The sequence below is a fragment of the Saccostrea cucullata genome, unplaced genomic scaffold (assembly GCF_032062105.1).
Source record: "Saccostrea cucullata isolate Sc308-1 unplaced genomic scaffold, CSIRO_AGI_Scuc_v1 ctg1558, whole genome shotgun sequence".
Classification (NCBI taxonomy): Eukaryota; Metazoa; Mollusca; class Bivalvia; order Ostreida; family Ostreidae; genus Saccostrea; species Saccostrea cuccullata.
In genome coordinates this window covers 172326-190451 of record NW_026933071.1, presented here as the reverse complement: position 1 = coordinate 190451, position 18126 = coordinate 172326, and the positions used below count along the sequence as shown (strand labels likewise).

At 34.9% G+C, this 18126-nt stretch overlaps 2 protein-coding genes across 2 annotated transcripts; one reads left to right on the top strand and one right to left on the bottom strand.

Annotated features, from left to right (window-relative positions):
* The first annotated feature begins 19 nt into the window (after positions 1–19).
* Positions 20–4669, top strand: LOC134237178 (E3 ubiquitin-protein ligase Mdm2-like). Its single transcript, XM_062719278.1, has 7 exons — positions 20–319; positions 608–1215; positions 1338–1392; positions 1661–1808; positions 2109–2291; positions 3259–3406; positions 3773–4669. Exons 1-7 carry the CDS (start codon positions 159–161, stop codon positions 3994–3996), a joined length of 1527 nt encoding a protein of 508 aa, XP_062575262.1. The 5' UTR covers positions 20–158; the 3' UTR covers positions 3997–4669.
* A 1192-nt stretch (positions 4670–5861) lies between these two features.
* On the bottom strand, positions 5862–13376 carry LOC134237211 (cysteine-rich venom protein-like). The gene is made up of 13 exons (XM_062719314.1): positions 13349–13376; positions 13160–13215; positions 12692–12770; positions 12317–12408; positions 11478–11568; positions 11032–11171; positions 10585–10676; positions 9533–9615; positions 8611–8715; positions 8364–8483; positions 8133–8270; positions 6172–6222; positions 5862–6003 (listed from the first exon to the last, which is right to left on the bottom strand). Exons 1-13 carry the CDS (start codon positions 13374–13376, stop codon positions 5963–5965), a joined length of 1116 nt encoding a protein of 371 aa, XP_062575298.1. The 3' UTR covers positions 5862–5962.
* Between the last annotated feature and the right edge of the window lie 4750 nt (positions 13377–18126).

Sequence of the window (18126 nt, the reverse complement as noted above, 5' to 3'; positions counted from 1 at the left end):
TTTTCGTAAGTAAAGGCTGAAATTACGATAAACCCGAAATAGTCCGGGAGATTGTTGTCAAAACATACTGACTCATGAACAGGTAATTGCTAAGAATAGTAACATTACTCTTGACGGTTCCACCTACCCGGTATAAAACTTTGGGGGAAGTATTTAGGATGGCAGAAGGAGGTGTTACAGATTTCAGCGAACAAGACCAACGACAGGAATTATCTAACATGAAGACAGAGGCGAAACAAGAGAAAATTCTGGAGGAACCTGCAGGAAAGGCCGAAGGTCAAGACGAGGGCTTGTCAGAGTTCTTGGAGAGGACAAAATGGTATTTTTAACCGTCAACATCAAGAATTCATAATTATTCTGTTTAGAGCACTGTTAGATTGTAAAATCGACATGACTGTCATTTAAATTAAACCTGACACCACAGGGGCATCTTATCCACTCTGTTCTCTACTTCACATATTTTTATATGTGAAGTAGAGAACAGAGTGGATAAGATGCCCCTGTGCTGACACCTATAGAATTTTATTTATAGACTTCCCAAAGACGAGTAATTAAGAGATGTGCTTGTTTTCATTAAACTAATGTATTTATTTTGCATGCTTTGCAGCGATCGTATGTATGAGCTTCGTCAGATTCAGTATGGAGAAAGGCCTGTAACTAGTACTGGTAGAAAAAATGTCATTGACAGCTTCTTCGCCAAACACATGCAAGCTCAGGAAGCTAAGCTAGAGTCAGGAAAAGAAAATGTTCCCGTCAACGTGGAAAATGTGGACGAAATCCGCCCAGAGACAGTGGTTGTAGAAATCCAAGGCTTGGTAGAGCAGCAGAGGGTGTCTAACGTGCTCGGCACTGCCTTCAGACGGCGGCTCGAAAACATCATCCGTGGTACTATCTCAAATGTCTCAAATGTTTCCCGGGGCCCCAGGGCTTCTCCCCAACCCAGTACATCTCAGAGCACCACCCCACAATCATCACCCCTCAGTACAAATAACACAACTCCCCACAGTCTGTCTCGAGATGGAACACCATCTGTTGTTGCAACCCCAAACAGTCTTTCAAGAGAAGGTACGCCCATGGAGGCAGAAATACAAAATATACCCCGACCTGTGGAACAGCTTCAACATGAAGAACGCAGTAGGAGTAACAGCATCACAAGTGCAAGAAGTGGATTGTCCGCACACAGCACAGCAAGCTCAAATGGATCATCCACTCACAGTAAGATTAATAAAAAGATCTTTTGACAGTGCCAATTTAAGGAATTTTTATTTACTTGTATTTCCACGTTAAAATTATTTTTAATTCAATAATGACAACAGATTGATTTTATTTTCTTTCAGGTAATGAGAATAGAAGTCTTCCACAGCCTACTGTTAACAACTCACAAGAGAATAAGTGAGTACAGTACAGTCATTCTTAGTTTGATTTATTATAAGAGTGACACCTCTGCTTCTCTTTTTTCTTGAATATTGAAATGCAGATGATTTTTGGGAATGCTTATTTTCCACAGATGAATGAAAATTATAATTGAACACCAAAAATCAATCCCAAAGATAAAAGATTTAAGACTTGAATTTGAAAAGAAATTTGATTATAATATATGATGTCACTCTTTTTTAAAGTTGAAATGAGTTAAACATGGCTGTTTTTCTCCCTTTTAAAGCGTTAACCTTGGTAACATCCCTGAACATGTGATGGAGGAAATGCAACAGGAGCAGTTTATTCAAGAGATCAGTGAGCTGGTTCACCGTCAACTGGTTACCTCCACCCTACAAGGAAACTTCCGAACCACGCTAGAACTTACCATGAGGGTACGTAATTCATGTCTCATAAAATTTCTATCTGCATGTATGTTACTTGCCACATTGTAAGAGTTATCTTTCTTTTTATGCCTTGTATTTTTAAAAAAAATTAAGCCACTTCTGATAATGAATTAACCTTTAGATTAATTATGAATGTTCCACAATTCATATAAAAATATATAATACAATAAAATAAGGAATAAAATATACAAGCATCATCTTCATTTTCTGTCATTAGGGCAATCTCTTAGATAAGTAAAATAATGCTGCAGGAAGTTCCAATGACATTCATGTTTATGCTTATTATAGGATCACATGAGAGGTACAGATTCTGACGGCCAGAGGGTACAGGAGTATGTACAATCCCTCCAACCGACACAACCGATCATCCGGAACGACTTCTCTCACCTGGGGATTCCCCTCAATAACCAAGATAACCTGGACAATATCTCAGTCACCAGTGTCAGTGCTCACGCAGTGCCTTACACTCAGGTAAAAATTACAAGGAGCTTTGTGAATAGGTCAATATATAAAGTTTGAGAAGTAGGTTAAAATTTCATGCTCTATTAATGCCTAGGTCACATTTCCTGGCCGGTAGCCCGTAGACCGGTGGTAATCGGTGGTAATCCGTGGTGTTAACGATGCCCTAACATCGGTCCACATCGGCCTAGTAGTCCTTAAAGAATCAGTCACATTATCCAGCGATGGGTATACGATGGGCAACCAATGCGTTTTATGATAAAAATGGCGTGGTTGCCGGCCGGACTTACAAAGGCCCAGCGATGCATCGCTAATCATAAAACGATGTTCCAGGATAATCGGCCAATGTATATTACTTCGCTCATACGTTGGTGAACATCGTTCGAACATCGGTCGTCTACAGGCCAATGTTTGGTCGAACATGGGTCGTCTACAGGCCAATGTTTGGTCGAACATCGACCGATGATCGGCCTTTATCTGTTGAACACCACTAAACCCCACGATGGCCTCAGATTCAACGGATATTGGACGATGCTCGGCCATACATCGGCCGATTCGTGAAAGATGTGTTAATGATGGGTTGCCGATGAGGAGCTATGAGGCGCATCGTTGGAGACATCGCTGATTTTTTAACTATGAATTATTTCCTACCGATGACCCCACCGATTCGCAAAATAGCTTCAGTCACCGTCCGATCACTAATAGTGTCCGGGCGGCCACCACGCCATTTTCATCAAAAAACGTATCGGTTTCTCATCGTAAACCCCATCGCTGGATAATGTGACTGATACTTAAATGGACTAAAATTATTAAGTTGGTTTTATTTATTAATAAGTAAACATGAATTTAAGTCAATGTGACAATATCAAATTTAAAAAAATACCAACATTTAAAAATCTCAGTTAATTAACTTGTTTATTTAGAAGCGCATCCTTTTTCTTACAAAAAATTTGATTTTCAAATATTTCGTTTTTATCAGTCCAACATGTACCTGAGCCGAGAAATGGCCAGTCTGAAAGCCCAGGTTGAGGAGATGAAGAACATGTTAAAGGTCAGCTTCGACCTTCAACTGGACATCCAGAGGGCCATCAGGCAGGAAGTGGCCGCAGCCATGTCCGAAAAATCAGGTAAGTTCATATATCTCATTACTGCTCCTCCTGATTTCTGGAGGCTTATACTTTTAAAGAAATGTATACATGTAGTTCATTGAAAGGTTTGACCTACCGTTATTTAAGAGTAGGAAGAGTACTTCATGGTTGACAAAAATAAAAAAAAAATTACATGTTCATTTATATTACTTTTTATTTGGCAAAATGACCAATTATGCTGTTTTATTTTATTTTCGTACTGAGGTGCTTGAAAAATATTACCACTTTTGTTTACAACATAAAAATAAAATTACCGGTACATACTTTGTGGTACTAAATACATGTACTATTTGAGGTGGTATTGTCCAATTGTCCTTGTTTAATAATCAGCCAATTATTTTGTAGATGGAACTCGTGAGACGGCTACTTCCCGTCAGTCTCGTCCAGTCAACGACTCGCACTGTCTGATCTGCCTGGACAAATTCTCAGACTCGGTTCTCTACCAGTGTGGTCACATGTGCGTTTGTTACGGCTGTGGACGTCAGCTGATGTCTCGGGGTTCTAAATGCCCTGTGTGCCGAGCCCCCATCAAAGACATCATCAGGGCCTACAGATGTAACTACGAGTAAAAACAACGAACAGGAGAGTTTCTCTGTGCCAAATCCGTGGTTGAGTGGCTCTGGATTAAACAGTCCATCGCACACTGAATTTTAACATCATCCATTTGTATATATAACAGCTTGAACATGATGTTGTCGTAGATGAAGCAGTGTATACATTGGATTGAAGTTTGACTGAATTTCCCCCATTCACTTCTTGTAATGTATGTGCAGTACAGTGTTTGGCATATATATAAATTATATCTTTGCTAATGTTGGCCCTGAAGAGCTGACTCCATATAATTATCCAACAAGAAATTATGTTAAGCACCATACTAAAGCACTAATAGGCAGTGTGTGTTGGCTGAGAATGTTCTTTTGGTTTGCATGATGAACTCAGCTTTGCTTATAACAGTTGAAGTTTAAAAATTGGATGCTGAGAATTTTTATATCATTGCATTTCACATAGTTAAACTATCATAAGGAGTCAGCATTAAGTCATGTTGAATTTGATAATTGTTTTCATGATGTGTTGTTGACAATACATGAAACATGTTACTGTTTTTGTTATTTTAAATGATTTCATTTTTTCATACTCTTTTTCTAAAACATGTGCAATATTAACATTTAAATGAAATCATGTTTCCATGCAGTTGTTGTTTTTTAGAGACCAAAAGTAGATGCTGGTTTTGATTTTTTAATCCATGTGTTTGATTAAATTCTAACATCTAGAATTAAAAAAAAAATCAGAACTCAAGAAATGTTATTTATTTGATTGATATTGAATCTTGGAATATTCATCTATAACCCTCCTTTGGATTATATGGAAGCTTATTGTTGATTGGATAGTGAACTATCATAGCTTTAACATCTCTGGGTTATCAGTTTGCTTTAAGGATATCTTATCCCCCGCCAGGAAGGATAACTTTGAAATGCATCAGAATGAAGCTTGAAAATTAATTTTTTCATGCAACAATTTTCATTTAATCATCTTTATAAGATTCAATAATTTTGAAAGTCTAAGAAAGGGACTTTAAAAAGTTGACATTTGTACCCTAAAAGGAATAAAAATGATACAGTTTTAGAGAAATACCCAGTAAGGTTTTCTTGAATCCAGCATTAGATACCAATGCTTAGTATTAGCATGATATGAAATAAGAATTGATTTGTGGTGTCTTGCAACGATAGCATAAGCCTTTTACACTATATATTATAGAATACATGATGGAAATAGAAGACAAAAAAATACTAAATACATATAAAATCATGACAATTTCTCTGAATGCCTGGATGCCTATCTTTCTTTAACCTATAATATATCTGTTGATCAATTAGCAATTAGAAAATACATTGCTGATATTCCAGTTCGCTTTTTCTGATAAAATATTGGAGATTTGACAAGTTTCGCTATTTAATATGATTAACTTTAATCTTTAACTCTAATGAAAAACTGTGGATAAATTTACATGCTGTAACTAAATTGTGGATTCAGAGATATTTTCATTATTTAGTATTTTTTCTTACTTTAAAACAGTTAATTTTATAAACCTGAGGATCAGACTACCTTAATTATGTAGTTCATGATGATCTACTTTTGGAATCTTAAGTTTACAAAGAAACCAAAAAATGTGCCAGTGACAGTGTACAAAAAAAGAATGTCATATAATCTTTGTTGATGTTATTTAATTTTATGTCAATACACATGCATCTGTAGAAAGAAGTCATTTCTGGCTACTCGTTAACTTGAAGTGGATGAAATTGACAATATACTGCATGGACAAATAGTATGACTGACAAAGATTGCAATGTACCTAACTATAAATTAATAAGAAATGTTTTGGAGTTCTTTTGGTCCATGTGAGACTCTCTCTCTCTCTTTTTCCCTCTCTCTCTCTCTCCTTTTACTGCCACCTGTGTTCAGTTCATGACCTGTTGATGTACATTTTATTCATTTTTCCAGATCAAGTAAACAGCTGATCTGCTTATAATTTTTTTTTTAACTCACAACCAGGAACTGTAGCAAAAGTCCAAAAATCCCTGAAAATAATACATTTTTTTTTATTCTCCTTTAAAATTTATTAAACCAAGAAGTACATATATAAATGTTCACATAAAAAATTTGCATAATAATGTCAAAAATTTAGCAGTGTATTAAATATAACATTGTACAAAAGTAACCTGACTTTACTCTCTAATGTAACTTACCAGAGACACTGAATGGTATCATTTTACTGGCTCCATTATTAATATTTGGGGCTAAAATGATAAGAATTTAAACATCTAACATGAAGTAGAATTACTGAACATATAGTACTCTCTTATTCCATTATTATATTACTTTAAAAAGCAAATAAGGTTCGTAAAATTCCTCTTGTATGTTAAACAAGAGGCCCATGGGCCTTATAGGTCACCTGAGTATCATGCAACAACTTTCTAGTGATTGAATTTGGTTTTTATTTTAAGCCAGATGCTATGGCATTCACAATTTTGAAAGAGGCACCATTGCTAATCATACCTATATACTTAACAAATTGCTTAGTTTGGTTACTTTAAATACCTATGGCAAGGTAGGGGAACAAAAAATGCACTTCAACTAATAAGTAATATTCATTAATAATCAGTAGTGCCCCTACCACACATGAACCCCTGACCCTAGGTCCACACATTGCACAATTTTTGAAAAGGCACCCTTGCTTATCAAAAATATTTGATTAATACAAACTTGCAGATTTCAAACAATTCATGTTCAGTATATAAGAGTAGAAGCCCACCCCCCCATGGTACCCCTGACCATGAGGCCTTGAAATTCACAATTCTGGAAGAAGGGCGCTTGTTCATCATTACTATGTAGGTAGTTCATCTGCTTAATAACCTGGAGCAGAGAAGAATATTTTCAAAAAATTCATGTACATGTATTTTCACTAAATAATCAATAGAGCCCCACCCTAACACCAGAACCCCTGATCCTGGGGCCTTGAAATTCACAATTCTGGAAGAGGCACTCTTGGTCATCATAACTATAATATGTACTTAATTAGTTTATTTAATACCCAGTAGCAGAGAAGAAGATTTTCAAAGAATTCATGTATTTTCACTATATAATCAATAGAGAGCCCCGCCCTTACACCAGAACTCCTGACCCTGGGGCCATAAAATTAACAATTTTGGTAGGGGCACTCTTGCTCACCATTACTATGTATTTAGTTAGTTTATTTATTACACTGGAGCAGAGAAGAAGATTTTCAAAGAATTCATATTTTTTTTCACAAATAATCAATAGAGCCCCACCCTAACACCAGAAACCCTGACCCTAGGGCATTGAAATTCACAATTTTGGAAGAGGCACTCTTGGTCATCACAACTATGTACTAGCTTAATTAGTTTATTTAATACCCAGGAGCAGAGAGGAATATTTTCAAAGAATTCATGTATTTTCACTATATAATCAATAGAGAGCCCCGCCCTTACACCAGAACTCCTGACCCTGGGGCCGTAAAATTCACAATTTTGGTAGAGGCACTCTTGCTTATCATAACTTTGAATTTAGTTAGTTTATTTATTACCCAGGGGCAGAGAAGAAGATTTTCAAAGAAATAATGCATTTTCACTATATACTTGTTTTAGCCCCACCCTAGCACCAGAACCCCTGACCCTGGGGCCATGAATTTCATAATTTTGGTAGAGAATTCAATGCTGATTACAATCATGCAAACAGTTTGACTGCTTGATGTCCAGGAGTAAAGAAGAAGATTTTTCAAGATTGCATTAATTTTAGTGGTTTTGGCCCCACCCCTCAGGCCCCAGGGGGGCAGGGGTAATGAAATTCATAATTTTTGTTCCCCTCTACCCATAGATGCTTTGTACCAAATTTTGTTAAAATTGGTTTAGTGGTTGCAGAGAAGAAGCTTAAAATGTTCAAAAGTTTACGACCGACGTACGACTGACGACGACGGACGAAAACAGATAGCAATAGTTTACTCAGGTGACCTAAAAATGAACACTTGGATATGGGAAGGTCTAGAATGTAATGTACAGCCTGCTCTCCTTATTAACATCTACATGATTGTACCCAAGTGATAATCAACCCTTTACAATCCATTTCTAGAACAGTACATCTTAAAATCAGGAGCTGAATAAAAAATGAAGAAGAAGAAATAAACACGTACCCGCTGTTGTCCGCCTTACGTTGATCTGTCTCGTGGTTGTTTGTGATGACGTCATAGACCCAGTGGTAGTCGATTCAAAGACGGATGAGGAAGACAAAGGGGGATTCGATGTTATTTCAGCAACAGAATTTGAAGTATCTAAATATAAAAGTAACAACAAATCTCAAAAGCAAAAGTAAATGTTGTTTTATACGAAATTTAAACTGTTAATACAGAGAGATTTACACTTACAATTGCAGATGCCACAAAGATTTGGACAATGATACGGGACGTTACTAAATTGGGCACACGAAGCGGTGGTGAGTGAATTTGTACACCAGGAGGTGTCGGGGGTAAGCAGAGAGCAGTTCACTGTAATAAAAATCAAAATCACTTAGTACTGTATGGTTCTAAGTGCTGTTTTCATATCAGATAACTAAATTACATTTCTGAAATCCTTCAAATAACATAGTGTAAAAATTAAAAAAAAACTACTCACTTGCACAATTGCTGCCAACATAATAGGGTCTGTTTAAGGAACACTGACAGGTACATGTGTATAGGTCCAAAACGCCATCATTTTCACAAACGATACCCCCACAATCTAAAGAAAAATATCATTCCATTCAGACAAGGACAACACGAAACAACACATCTCCCTTATCATAATTTGACCATTGAAAGGTCATAATGATCACAAACGCCCTTGGCTGTTCTTGATATTTCAAACATAGGCACTTGGGGTATGGACCCCCCCCCCTCTTTTTCCATTTTTTTTAATATGGGTTCGAGTCACCTTTTTCCTCTTTTTCTATTCTAATATGCACTATATGTTATCATTAATATAATCTCTTTTGTCTCTACAAGCTGTTTTTAAATATATCGTTTTCGATCGATACGTATCTCTTTATATACATGTATCGGTCGAAAACGACATATTTAAAAACAGCTTGTAGAGACAAAAGAGTTACATTGATGATAATATATAGTGCATACTAGAATAGAAAAATAGGAAAAAGGTGACTCGAACCCAGATTTAAAAAAAATGGAAAAAGAGGGGGGGGGGGGGGGTCCATACCCCAAGTGCCTATGATTTCAAACGTACATTTAAATCAAGTTATAGAGAATAAAAACTCTCTAGTCTCGAAGCGATTTTAAAATTCCCTAACCCATGGTCAATAGTTTCAGTATCACGTGGCGTGGTACTAAAACGTCAAGTAAAAAAAAATACAAAGCAAGCATTTAGGTATATAAATTGCCTAAACTGTACACGCGTATTTGCTGATCAGTTAGAAATACATTACAGGTGGGTAATTTCAATTCTTAATATGATAAACTAAATTTGAAAATCAGAGATAATTTTGTAATCATCCCGGGGATCGGACTACCTTTAACTTTCAATAAACTTCTAGTGTACTTACCACAAAGATTGTTTTCACATCGAGTTGGACAGTCGCCACAGCTGGTACCATTTTTATACGGAAGGTTTTGATCGCTGTTGCCTCTATAATATAAGAAAATGTTTGCATTTTACAGGAGAAAAAAATCAACTTTGTTTCATTTATACATGTACGAATTTGACATTGGGGTGTTCCTTCGGATGATTGACAGCTATAGAAAAAACCACCAATGACAGATTAGAGGCGTGTTTGTTCAGGTGATAGAAGAAATCACCAATGACATATTAAAGGCATGTTCCTTTAAGTGATAGAGAGAGAGAGGACATCACCAAAGATATAAGGAAGCATATTCCTTCAGGTGATTGACAAAAGAAATCACCAATGACAAATTAAAGGCGTATTTCTAAAGGTGATTGGCAGAAGGAACCACCAATGACAGAATAGAGGCGTGTTCCTTCAGGTGATTGACAGAAGGAATCACTAATGACAGATTAAAGGCGCATCCCTTTAAGCGATAGAAGAAATCTTAAATGACAGACTTATTCTTTCAGTTAGTAGACAGAATGAATCACCAGTGACAGATTAGAAGTGTGTTCCTGCAGGTGATTGGAAGAAAGAACCGCCAATGAAAGAACAGAGGCGTAATCCTTCAGGTGATTGGCAGATTGATTGATTGATTGATTGTATATTGTTTAACGTCCCTCTTGAGAATTTTTCACTCATATGGAGACGTCACCGTATGCCAGTGAGGAGCTTCAAATTTAGACCTATACTCGGCACTCAGGGCCATTGAGCAGTGAGGTTTCTTTATCGTGCTAGGGCCTACCGAGACAACCGAGAAAAAGAACCACGATGAAATATTAGAGGCGTGTTTTACCAGGTGATTGACAGAATGGTGTCCCCTAGGTAAATCTCAATAAAGAATAACATACCCTGTAAGCAAAGTCCACATTTACATTAAGCATACCCCCAGAATGATTGACAGTAGAACTGCATACTAGTATTCCTTTTTATGTGTGTCTCAGGAACTGCCATATTAAAAGTACATGCATATATATATCTGCTCTACTTACGGTGGGGAGTAGTTACAGACATAGTAATGTAAAGCGTTTGTCTGACAGTAGGCGTATCCACAGCCCACTTTGATGGAAGACGACCATACCACCTGTATAAAAGATAAATAAAGACATAAATAGCAGGCAATGTATATAAGTACGCCTGTAGACTACCTTAACGGTTAGGCCTACCTTTAACAATTTAACTGTTTAAGTAAAGAACATCATGCAATATCAGTGTATTTGTCGCATGTTACATGAATTATGTGGGAAAGGTTTTATACAGTCTTTATCTGAATTTATTTGAAAAAAGGGTTCTGTGGGAGAGTGATGATCCTTCAGGAAGAATAAAATGAGAAGATGTCCAAATCATTCTTCTTTCACAAAAACAATAGCATTTGATGCATGAAATTCACTGCTTCCTTGATGTAATACATGTAGTTGTAGATATATAGCTATAGTAACCTGTGTGTAGTGCCCGATTTCCTCAGTATTAGGTCCCCCAAATATGAACTTTGACACCTCGCTGTGCCACAGGTAGACAGTGGCATTCCACGTCAATCTGCCCCCTCCCCAAGCCAAATTCTGTCCAGAGGCAAATCGCCCTGAAATAAACCTCGATTATTAAATCGTTTTGCAGGATCTAGGTGCAGTCAATACCCCTCATGTAGAGCTCTATAATGTTAATAAATGTTATATATCAGTTCCTTCATAACCTCGAAAGCCGCTCTCCTGCTTAAACCTTTTACAAATTAGCCAAAAAAACTCAAAGAATGGATGGAAAGCGGCAAATAATAATATCTTATACAGTTCTAAAACTTAAGAAATGTTTTAAATTGAATCTTAATTCTTTTATCAGTGCCATTTGACTTGAAAATCTAAGATCCGCCTTTTAATCTTTCACCTCTTACCTGGAATATATCGTTGATAATTCCCGTCATGACTGAACACACAGTTTTCTGCCCATTTCTGTGCAACTAATGCAACATCGTCATCCCAGCTCTAGACATAGAAAAAAAAACTCTAATTTTACAGGATTTATTTTTTTTAGTGAGAAAATATCAATCCATTATAATTTTGTTAAAATATATGAGAGAGAGAGAGAGAGAGAGAGAGAGAGAGAGATTATTTATCTAAAAGACTTTTGTCTAAACTACATTCCATATTGCATATTGCCTGTTAAAAGTTTACTCAAGAAAGCATCTTTCAGGAAGCTGAAAACACTGAACACCAAAAAGTACTACATATGTAATTGAATATCTAGTGGCTTTATTAAGCAGAGACTCGTAGAGAAATCTCCTTGAGGTGTAAGATAAAATTAAATTTGAATCCAAATGTCATGTCCAAATTTTTAATATTATATTTAAGTAATCCTTATTTTCAAAGTGAGTAAATAAACTATTTCTATTTCCACTTCCATTTAACCTTTTCACTGCCATGCAGATTTCAGTGAAGAGTGAATTCTGTTGATAATACTTCACTGTTTATGGAAATTTTTTCTAAGAAAAAATGGCAGGTATCCTCTTATTAAAATGAATTAGTCTAAAGATGTCTTAATATTTAATAAGATACTTTTATATGATTTTTTTTTCAAAAGTCTAAAAATACTTTTCTTCAGCATGTTCAGGTCAAGCTAAGAATAAAATTTCCATTAAGAATTTATAAGATTATGGAATTTAAAAGTGATTTTGATAAGACCCCTCTTGTAACAAAAGTATGTGATTTATACTATGAATGTCTTTATAATTACCATTTTCATCATATCTCTAGCAGGAGGATCGACCTGGGACCTCAGTAAATTGTGTGCATCCACGATTTCTCTCTTCTCCATCTCTGACACACCTGTTACAGTGTCAATATTTAGTAATTAGTATCATGAAGAGTAAATAATTTAATTGTTTAAAACCATATCTCAGCATTCAATTTTCATACAGTTTTAAGGGGAAATATTTGTGTACTGATGACAATTATAAAATTAAGATGACTAATACTATATATCAAGAAGGGTATAAATTGAGACATTGTTGGATTTCAAAAAAATATTTAAGGAATTATTTTTTAATTATCTCTCTTCGCGCGGGTCTTTCGAATTTAAGATTCTTTGTTAAAAGACATAGGAACTCACCGCTGGCCCCAGCCTGATCGGATCTGTTTAGACATGCGCTGTGATTCTCTATCACTGTGAATCGGGGCTCACAATTAGCCTGAAATAGTGACAATGGATGTTTTAAGATCAAGCATCATGGTACTAAGTATTCGTCTACCAGGCTTGCAGTTTTGGTATCATTAAATTGTGCTTTTTTTCAACGTATATACTTATGTAAATATTGACAATAAATATTGCATTTTATAACATATACTAATAGATCATATATGTAGCATTCAATGGTGTATTTAATATTTAATTCTCTCAAAGACATTTGAAATTCACATATCAATGCATTAATTAGTAAAAGAAGTGAAAAAAATTATAGCACTGCCTATAATGCATTAAAGAAAAATAATGCTTGTCTGTTTTAGTATTATTTTTTTTCTACTCTTATATACATAAATGTAAAATTATTATTGATTGTTTATGCAACATAAAACTTACGTTAGCACTTCTTTTGTGTCTGTTGCCTTCAGCTAAGCAGAAATGTGCCAACACACCTGTTAATTAAATCAAAAATAATATACAAAGATTGTCTGAAAAAAACGTTGAAGAAAATTTAAACTGTAACTCATCCTTATCTTGAAATATATAAGTAGCTTTTCTAGATATCTCATTAGTAGTAATTCTTACTTAGACAGATAATTTTCCAGACACTCATCTTATTTCTTTATTTATTAGATCCAGTGAGCTATTTAATTACTGATATAATTGATAATTATTTATATAAGGTCATATACATGTACGTTATGTTGACCATCAGTGTTCGTCATTCAGGATATAGATATCAAATCTCGTTATATCCCTGTTAAGTAATAGGTTCATTCGTCATCTAATTCCTTCTAGGATTAAGTGGGTGTTCACTGTAACCAGGTTAATTTTAAGCAATGATTCGATCTTTCATGTTCACTGTTATTCTCTTCTCATGCACTGCAACTCCCAAGAAAGCAGTTTCAGTTGGGGTGGGATGGGTTTGCGATTGGACCGAATAGAAGGAAAACAGGAGGAGGAAAACATCTTCACAATGCAAGTTTGATGAAACCATCCCTCTTTCTGTAAAGAAACGTTTTGACAAAACATTAATGTTTTGAAGATGGGTTAAAAGGTCATTGGAAGTTGTGATGAAGCACATGCTTTTAATAAGAATTGATTTTCTTTCGTGAGGCATACTTTAAAAATTTATCCCCAAGTTACTTTGGGACCACAGTGGAGCTTTTTCACGTTGTAATCAACATAAGTGCATGTACTATACACATACTTACATATAATCTTTTATTTAGTTTTTAATGGTATATGAATCTAACAAAAGGTATTGTCGTGTCGCCCTTTAGGTCACCGCACTTATTTTGAAAAATTATATAACTCGCTGGCTTGTGATATTTGATAAAATAAAATATGTCAGAAAGGACAGTATTCAAGCTCAAAAGTCCATTCGAAGAATAAAAATCAGGAGCGGTGTAAATGTGTCTTAATGTGGACCTCTAAAACATCAGAGGTGGGACCAGCATCCCCGCCAATCGGTCACACCCGCCGTATGCTCCTTGTCATGAACGGGGAATAACGGAAAAATCTGTTGACAATTCAATGTGTAATTCATTTGTCTAACATATATTATGGAAAACGTCAAGTATTTAATAAATTGGATCTGCTGACAAGGTCATTGTATCGACCATAGAACTTACGAAATGATATCTTTAAACGAGACTGTTGATCTCCTTGTTTCATCAACATGTTTGTTAGTAATTTGTTTCAAAAGCTATTCATACGTGTATGTAGACGGTAGAGCATGTTTTTATGTAGCGAATCAATTGAGAAATATAAATTAGGTAATAAGGCTTTGTTGCTGCATACGTAAGGTAGGTTAAAGATTGAAAATATAGAATCATCACGTTTATAATAAAGTTTTGTCGTAAGATTGCCATTAACGTCTCTTTTTTTTTTATAAATTATTAAAATATGAAACAGAAATGTCAGACGCTGTGGTATCTTTTATTTTTATTTCAATCTTACCACGATATATCGTGTCGACATTTGAATGGAAATTACGATTGTTAATTGCCAATACGTCATCGAAATATCTAAATGTCGAATTGAAGGCCACAGCAACTCATAAGATTTTTTAAAATAAATTCTGCTTCATATGGATACAATTAAATATAGGGCAGCTAATTCGATCAACTGAAAAAAAGGTAATTCAATCAAGTACTTATACAATTCCTATTTATTTTATTAATGTTACAGATTGAATAATTAAGATCTATATAAAGCCTCTCTGAACATCGGTGGGTAAAGTTTGACTGATTTATATAAGCACACATTAATTTTGTCCAAAATCAATCTATATCACCGAAGAATTCAAATGCCGGTTTATTCCATTCTTTCATTCTATATTTTATTTTTTCACAGAATACTTAAAGTTCAGACTTCCTCACAAAAGATGTCATTTTATAATAAAATTAAATATGATCATTCAGCGAAACTTTTTATCTCCCTTCCTAACCACTATGACAGAATTTAAATTCAACGGATTTTTATGATGAATGATCTTTTTAGCTAAATACTGAAGGCTGTATTCGAACGAAGACAACTTCCTAAAGAGTCTGCATGAATATGATTAATGCACTCTTCTGTATAAATTCAGTCTTTTTGATTAATTAACATGAAACAAAGCCCTAATGAGGGATTCTTCTACCGAGAACAGAAAAAACCTATTACTGTCTAATTTACTGTTTCGTGCTTAAAATTATCATGAACGGTCTAATTGTTTTGAACTGTTTGTGAACGTTAATGAAATTCACATTACATAGAGGTAAGAATCAGTTAATATAACTTACATATGTTTTATATAAATACAACAATTATAGACGAAAACTTTCAAAGCGTGTACCGATCTCTAACCCCTCCACCCCACCCCAAAAATGGCTCTTTTATAGAAAGATACCAGTTGTTAATAGGCTCCTTATTTGTCATATGTCCCCAGAATAGGATTTTCGGGGGGGGGGGATCCATATTCTTTGTAATATCCCTTGATTTAATCCCTCCAAATAAAATAAAGTTTGGGCTTCAATATTCTATTCTTTTGAAAATGGCGACTAGTTCAATTGAAATTGATTAATAAGTATTAAACATTTAAAAAATCTTACTTCCTCAATAACTGGTTGGTCTTTTTTCTTACCCTTCGAAACAACAAGAAGAAAATTTAATTTAATCGACCTTTCCTACAAACTGTATTTCAAAGTACACAATATTGATGTTCAATTTCTTTCGAAGTTCTAACAGTGGTTTAATATCCATTATAACTGTCTTTGTCATGAAATGAAACATATGGAGATGACGAACATTATCTAAGATAAAAACAAATCATAAAACAATACAAGATTGGGGCATAGCAAACGCGGACCTCCAAAACCTTAAAGGTGGAGTCAGCAGTCATGGAGGAGTAAGCAACTCCTGCCGACAGGTCAAAACTCTCGTGTGTTCTTCGTAATGTTAGGGAAATAACGGAAAAATCCGTCGTCAATTCAGTGTATAAATAATGGAGTAACAATAAGTATGAAAAACGTCAGCCAGCATTTGACTCAATGAAACTAAAAATGAGCCAATTTCTCGTTTATTATGGAAAAAAAACTTCAGGGAGTGTTTGCTGCCTCATTGGATAAAATTGTGCTGATCAGATACTGGGTTACTGAATTATTACTGAAAGGTGACTGGTAAATATCTCAGCCATTCAGTTACATTTTCAGACCTTTTAATTCCTGAGAATATTCAGTTAACAGAAGTGGAGAGTTTCGTAATGTTTCTGCTTTCAAATCCAATATTACACAGCTGCTCAAAGTGGATTGGTTAAGTGTAAGTTTATGCTAATAACAACATAAATTTTGTATCTCAGTTGGTAGAAAAGCTGAGTTTTGAATCCAAAATGACACGCTGTTCGGAAGTGGAGGGGTGGGGTGTAAGTTTATGCAAATAATGTATTTTATATTTCTATTTTTGAGACCCTTCAAAGTAATGTCAATTGCAATTTATTTTTCTCTAAAGTAATGGCAATGTAATTCATCACTTTACCAAAGTAAGGGTTATGTAATGTATTCAATATATAAAGAATTGGTATTATAATGAAATGTAAGTCAACAGAGATTATGGAAATGTATTGCATTTTGTAAAAGATAGAATAGTGATCAACGTAAATCTTTTACTGTTACTATCATGGTCATCGTGATGTAATGCATTACTTTACAATGTTATTTCATAAAGCCTGCATAATAACAAAACACATATGTTCAGTATCACAGTAGGTTTGAAATGTTTTAAGTTCAAAATAATTGATGTTGATATATGATTTTGCACTTATATTTTACCACCCAAAAGCTAGAATCTTATCGTTGCAAGTACTATGGTGTGCAGAGCTATCTGTAACACACTTCGTCATTTTCCTCATACCCTTTTAAAATTTGACTTTATGTCCCTCCATATCTTTCAATAACAGAGACGGATTATCAGGAATTTTCTCTGCCATGCACCTGAAATCAGTTAAATATTTGCTTTTAACAGCCACGTTCTTTAGATTTACTGATGGATTCGCTACATGTAATTAACCTGAGGGTTGTTTATCAAACGTACATATTTCCACTGAATGTGAACGATAAAAATAGGAAATGATAAATGATACATTGCTGCAAGTTTAATCTATTTCGAGAACTGCATGAAACAACAATTAGAGAGTATTTAAATGAAATATATGATGATAGCAAACAGTATTCAAGCTCAAAAGTCTATTCAACAATAAAAAAAAATATGAGCAGAGCAAACACGGACCTCCAAAACATCAGAGGAGGGATCAGGTACCATGAAGGAATATGCACCCCTTGCCAATCTGTACGTCACACCCGCCATGTGCTGAGTTTTATGACCTGTGACTTCCTTATTAACAGACACAATTTCACAATTTAAATTAAGTGAAGCAGGAATTAAGCAGAATTTATTCAAAAACTTAAACGAATGAAGAATAAAACCTTAAATTCGACTTTAAGTTTTAATATATCCACTATGTACGATTAATTAAAGATAGTTATTTATATGTCGGCTGAATATATCCCAGTGAAGTTGTAAAAAGAACGAATAGAATCTGACTGATCCATTTCATAATTGGCTATCCTACTAAACGTTAATGGTAACAAAAAGAACGAAACTTTAAAACAAACGTAATTACAATAACCTTTCTACCGTAATAAACTTCTTATTCTGGTAGCAATTTGTATATACAAAATCTCCTGCATATGCAGTTCATGTTTTCTAGTTGAGAACATGTTCTACATGTACCATTGACTATGCCAAACATCTTGATGAATATAAAATTTTACACATCATTTTGGCGGGTTCTATATTCGATATGATGACCTTGTCGCTCGATT

Bases quoted from the DNA above. Each gene is read 5' to 3' on its own strand.
- LOC134237211 (XM_062719314.1), bottom strand. From the start codon at position 13,376: ATGAGTGTCTGGAAAATTATCTGTCTAA. The intron at 11,569-12,316 runs GTAATTATAAAG...TTCTATGTCTAG, and splicing joins CTAGAGATATGATGAAAATG to AGCTGGGATGACGATGTTGC. The intron at 11,172-11,477 runs GTAAGAGGTGAA...GGTTTATTTCAG, and splicing joins TTATCAACGATATATTCCAG to GGCGATTTGCCTCTGGACAG.
- LOC134237178 (XM_062719278.1), top strand. From the start codon at position 159: ATGGCAGAAGGAGGTGTTACAGATTTCAGCGAACAAGACCAACGACAG. The intron at 1,393-1,660 runs GTGAGTACAGTA...TCCCTTTTAAAG, and splicing joins AACAACTCACAAGAGAATAA to CGTTAACCTTGGTAACATCC. The intron at 2,292-3,258 runs GTAAAAATTACA...CGTTTTTATCAG, and splicing joins ACGCAGTGCCTTACACTCAG to TCCAACATGTACCTGAGCCG.